At 41.9% G+C, this 6,014-nt stretch overlaps 1 protein-coding gene across 3 annotated transcripts in view; it reads right to left on the reverse strand.

Annotated features, from left to right (window-relative positions):
• The window catches only part of gpat2 (glycerol-3-phosphate acyltransferase 2, mitochondrial), a 129,869-nt gene that overhangs the window by 3,694 nt on the left and 120,161 nt on the right, over window positions 1-6,014 (reverse strand). For all 3 annotated transcript variants that reach the window (XM_083554135.1, XM_083554136.1, XM_083554134.1), the window contains 6 exons: window positions 5,932-6,014; window positions 4,907-4,977; window positions 4,224-4,488; window positions 3,317-3,456; window positions 2,094-2,171; window positions 915-1,040 (listed from right to left, as the gene is read on the reverse strand). The exon at window positions 5,932-6,014 is cut by the window's right edge and continues 36 nt beyond it. In XM_083554135.1, coding sequence (XP_083410261.1) covers window positions 915-1,040; window positions 2,094-2,171; window positions 3,317-3,456; window positions 4,224-4,488; window positions 4,907-4,977; window positions 5,932-6,014 — 763 coding nt within the window. The remainder of the gene's footprint in view (window positions 1-914; window positions 1,041-2,093; window positions 2,172-3,316; window positions 3,457-4,223; window positions 4,489-4,906; window positions 4,978-5,931) is intronic.

A 6,014-nucleotide genomic window follows, 5' to 3' on the forward strand; every position in this document is an offset into this window, starting at 1 on the left:
AGAGAGAAAAAAAAAGGACACATTTATTGACAAACACGATCACCATCTGTAAAGTTTTAAACCCTACAACAACCCTACTTTCAATATACAAAAGTATTGAGACGCCTGATTTTTCCAGCAATATGCGGCTCTTCCACACACTGTTCCCTCAAACTCGGAAGCACACAATTGTTGTAGCATGAACTTTTTTCTTCACTTGAACTAGGAGACCTGTTCCAGCATGACACAAAGTGCACAGTAGGGTCGTTGCGAAAGTAAAATCACGCGACCCGTTCTCCGACGATCATCATGCGCAAGTTGCTGAATGTTTTTCTCATTTTCGGGGGGGGATCGAGCTCGAAGGAGTTCATCCTGATCTCTCGGCATCTTCCAGCGATGTTCTCCTGCTCTTGAAGCACGAGCAAAACTCGAAACACCTTAAACCACGTGTCACAGCAAAAGTTTCTTTGTTTTAACTTGCTGCTCACTGCGTAACGAACGAGGTCAGAATAGCACCGGCAAGCACCATTGGTCTCGAAGGTTTTTGATTCCTTCTTGGAACTCGTCACCTCACCCTACATTACTTTACTAACACCCTTGTAGCTGAATAAGCAAAATCTGCACAAAATCTAGAGAAAACATCAAGAGTGGTGGTTATTATAACAGCAGTAACTGAGAACTAAATGTGGAAATGAGATGTTCGAAAAGCACATACGAATAAGAAATAACCCACATACTGTTTATTATAAGAATATTTTCATTAATATTTACATTTTTAATTAAGAGCTCCATAAGGGGAGTGTTTAAGATGTAAATACATAGAAAGAAAAAAGGCCTGTGGGGAAAAAAAAAAAACAGTATTTCATGCCTTTAAATTAATTGTAAAAGTGTGTGTGTGTGTGTGTGTGTGTGTGTGTGTGTGTGTGCACTTGTACCTTGTATGAACGTGTGTCCTGTTTCTCACAGTCCGAGTCACTGCTGAGTTCAGGGTCATCTGATGCAGTCCAAGAGAAAACACCCTGCCTCTTCCAGAAATCACACACTGGAGTATCCCGATGTACCTGCGTGCACACACACACACACACACACACACACACACACACACACACACACACACACACACACACACACACACACACACGAACGAACTCTACTGAAACACACTGAGGTTATCATTAATCTGCTCCTATGTGTTCAAAGTTTAAAAGCTTCAGTAGTTTGATTTCATCAATAAAACCCAAAGTGCATAAAAAAATCTAAGGGTTTGTAAATGGAAATTTTTTTATTCTCGTCTCAAACAAATAAACACACACACACAGCAGCATGGACTAATCTGCAGTGCAAGCACTTCACAAGCCAACCTGCGCTCTTTTCCTCTTCTGTTCTTTTTTCCTGTTTCCTCTTTTTTTCTCTCTCTCCCACAGATTCACGCCATCTGCTCACCATCGGTTTTACACCCATGCAGCTCGGATGTTTACTTCACAATACACACGTGATTGAAATAAAACACTAGTGATGCTGATTTCAGGAGCCCCATCGCAGGGCCCGTCCTCCGCTCTGCTGCAGGGACTAACACTCGTACCTGCTTCACGCTTGGTGCACACACAATCCACTCGAGAGGTTTGTTTCAGCTGTGTCTAATTAAAGAAACTCTGAGGGATGTGTGTGTGTGTGTGTGTGTGTGTGTGTGTGTGTGTGTGTGTGTGTGTGTGTGTGTGTGTGTGCGCGCATCTAAAAGAGTAAAATAACACAACTTAGACTGAGTTGCACTAATAATAATATAATATATAATTTGTATTGTATAATATTATTATACAAAGTCTTTTCCTAAAACTAGAAGTTTACTCGTGTTTCTACTGATTATAATAATTATTATTATTATAACACATTTATTATAAAGTTACTATTTTTTATGCAAGTTTAACTATTATTTTTCCCCTTTATATTGTTCCTAATATATTGTACATTTGCACTATTTTTCTGTTGATTATTTTGACAATTATTTTGCGACCCTAATAATAAAGCACTTGAAAACTGAAGAGAGAGAGAGAGAGAGAGAGAGAGAGAGAGAGAGAGAGAGAGAGAGAGAGAGAGAGAAAGATATTAGATCTCACCTCCTCCATAATGAGAATCCCACAGCGCACCATACTGTCCACTGTATCCACAGCAAAACTGTACGCTGTTTGGCACGGCTGAGAGAGAGAGAATGAGAGAGAGAGAGAATTAGAGACAACCATAATTATACAGGTTTAAAAAAGAGAGAGAGAAAGACAGACAGAGGTCCTGACATGAAAAGAGACAGAGATATAGAACGAGAGAGAGAGAGAGAGAGAGAGAGAGAGAGAGAGAGAGAGAGAGAGAGAGAGAGAGAGAGAGGACAAGACATACATACAGAATTACAAAGAAACAGCCAGACAGCACCAGACACAAAGGGAGACAGAGAAATATAAAGAAAGAGAAACAGACAGGTCCAGACAAACAAAGAAATTTGACAAAGACAGAGAGACAAAAAGACAGAGATCGACAGACAGGACCATAAATGAAGAGAGACAGAGTGAGTCAGGAAGCCAGAGAGAGCAGGAGAGAAAGAGAGTGAGAGAGAGACAAAGAGTGTATGAGAGAAAGACAACGTGTGAGAGAGAGAGACAGAGAGATCGAGACAGAGTAAGAGAGAAAGACAGAAAGCATGACAAAGAGACAGAGATTGGGACACAGTTAGAGACAGAGAGCATGATGGAGAGACAGAGTGTGTTAGAGACAGAGAGTGAGAGAGAGACAGAGTGGGAAAGAGACAAACACAGAGAGAGAGAGAGATGAAATGTTTGAGATAATTAGTTGTGTACTTGTGTGTGTGAAGTGGTTTGTTCTTGTTGATGTTGATTTGTTGGCTGTAATTACACACACACACACACACACACTTACACAACACACACACACACACACACACACACGCACAGATCTCTAGTGAACAGCTCTTCAGAGCAGATACAGGAAGTGCTCGAGTCGCTCGCTGCAGCTCGTCTGTGTCCATGCGCAGTGTGTGCAGTTCACTCCGACACCACTGAGCACCAGGAGCACTTAAGACCACACACACTTGTTCTTTTTCATAAAATTTATAAATGTTTATTTATAAATGGAGGTATTTCTAAGCAGCTCAAATGAAGGTCACATGACAGATTAATTCTTTAAAAGGGACTTTTTTATTCAAGCAAAAGCAACGTGATGGAAAGATTTTCCAAAGCACTTGTGTATGTTTAAGATCAGTTTATATTTATATTACGCTGTGTGTATTTGCATGATGGGTGCCAATAGTTTTGAAGCTGATTGTCTGACTCACTGGTATGTACCCAGCTGGCAGTAGGTGTGTAAGCTGGAGGCTTTTTTCAGTCAGCTCCTCTTGACCGAGTGCAACATCAAACTCCATCTCTCCTCCTCCGCATCCTGCCACCTCACACAGCAAGGCAGAGACAGCACAGGCTGCACACACACACACACACACACACACACACACACACACACACACACACACACCTGTTTATTACTACTTAGAAACATTATAAAAATGTATTCCGTTTATCACCGCATCTCTCAGCCTCCAGTAAAGGAGGTGTGGTCTTTGGATCCATCACTGTGAAGGAGGTGTGGCCTTTGGGTCTATCACTTTGAAGGAGGTGTGGTCTTTGGGGTAAAGTTCAATAAAAGAGGTGTGGCCTCTGGTTCTATCACTCTACAAAGGGGGTGTGGCCTTTGTGGCAAGTTCAGAAAAGGAGGTGTGGCTATCACTACACGAAAGGCCTCATTGTAAAAAGGTGTGGTCAATTTCACTGAAGTGGGTGTGGCCTTTGGGTCAGGTTCATTAGAGGAGGTGTGGCCTGTTTTTAGTCTACAAAAAGGAGGTGTGGCTTCTGTGAATGCCACTCTAAATGAAGGAGGTGTGGCTTCTGAGTATGTCACTCTATATGAAGGAGGTGTGGCCTCTGTGTGTGTTACTCTGCATTAAGGGGTGTGGCTTCTGTGCCTGTTACTCTACATAAAGAAAGCCTTGGCCTTTATGTCAGTCATAGTGATGGAAGTGTGGCCTATGTATCTATCGGTCTGAGTAAAAGAGGTGTGGCCCATATGTGAGCTAGTTTCTGATAAAAATAAAATCTACTGAAAAGATTTTCCAGCACACACACACACACACACACACACACACACACACACAGAGCTGGCAGTATGATGTAAATGTTTATTAAACTGACCTCCCACAGCCTCAGTGATGAAGATGTGTGTGAGCAGCTGGCTGTGCCGACTGAGAGTGAGCAGTGTGTGTGGGTCGAGCCGAGCCGTCACTATCGGCTCTCCTGAAGGGGGCGCTGCAGCCATCAGCAGGTGGGGACGCAGCACAGAGAGAGCGTGGAACACCACACTGACCAACAAGCCTCCGAACCCTACATCACAGCGTCTGAACAACAGCTCCTCTATCAGCCAACACAAATCTGTACACAATACTGACACACGCACCCCCTGACACACACACACACACACACACACACACACACACACACACACACACACACACACACACACACACACACACACACACAGGGATAATAGAAAACAAGGAAAGCAAAGATAGAGAGAGAGAAAGAGAGAGGGGGGGAGATGACTGTTATCTGACCATCCATCATCTGTTATTGTACCTTTCATTATCTCCTGAATCCAATTTGTACTTTTGTGGTAGTGAGTGTGTGTGTGTGTGTGTGTGTGTGTGTGTGTGTGTGTGTGTGTGTGTGTGTGTGTGTGTGTATACACCTTCTTGGCTTTAAACAGATCAATAAATATGTCGTTTAGGAAGCAGCGTGATGAGGCATGTGGAGTGTTATGTAAAAGGAGAGCGGGAGCCATAAAGCCGAGTCAGTGCGATGTGAATGCGTTTCCTCACCCTGCGGTGTTTATTGAGGAGCAAACAGGACACGACACTGGTGGACATCACAGCCATGCTGCTGGTCACCGCTGAGAGGCAAATCAGCAACAACAACAACAACAACAACACAAATAACACAGCTGTCAAGCTCTTTGGGGTTTCTCAGCACGTCAGGGGAACAGTGAATGGAGACTAAATGTGGAATTTAATATATATATATATTACACAGTGCAGTGCAGACCACCACCCCCACCACACCTTGATCTTTAGAGCTGCACGGGAGAGTCCACAAGCTCATCAGCAGTGCATCTAAATAAATTATGGAAGGTGTGCTTTCCTGGAGCAGCTCAACAACACTGATCGGAAAGGTTGTGGGCTTAAGCCCCAAGCTGCCATTGGTGGGCCCTTGAGCAAGGCCCTTAACCCTATGTGCTCTGGGGGTGTTAATATCACGTGGAACGGAACAGTTAAGTAGATCATATGTTTAGAAAATCTTATGTTAAATGTAAAACACACACACACACACACACACACACACACACACACACACACACACACACACACACACACACACACCTGTATTACCCAAATGGGGTCTAACAAATGTAAAGTATTTAATGACATTATTCCATGTATTGAATGGGATTCAATTATTTTAATTTGTGTCAATTTAATTGGCTACGAAATGTAATAAATAAAATAAAGTGTATTGCATTCATTTGAATTATTCAATTGTATTTTTATTAAGTTTTATTAAATATTATTTTAGATATTATTTACCCAGGCAGGCATTTTAATTAAAATTGTTTTAAAGAGGTAAACTGTTGATGTTCACAAATATTAATAATAATAAACATATAATTATAATAATAATAATAATAATAATAAGCGTTAATTAAAAACGGCACGAACCGTGACTTAAAACTCTGAGGTGAATTTTGTGTGCTGTTACACCCCTAATATATATATATATTGTATTTAGAAGGAACTGACTGTTATAATTAAACTAATGGACGGTCCTCACAAGAATACTAAAACAAACAAATACATTAGATGAAGGGTCACGGCGGTGCTCTGCTGTCTCTCAGTGTGGGACAGTTCAGGCAGGAATGTGGAGGGAAGAAGC

Source organism: Silurus aristotelis, assembly GCF_946808225.1.
Source record: "Silurus aristotelis genome assembly, chromosome: 11".
Lineage (NCBI taxonomy): Eukaryota > Metazoa > Chordata > Actinopteri > Siluriformes > Siluridae > Silurus > Silurus aristotelis.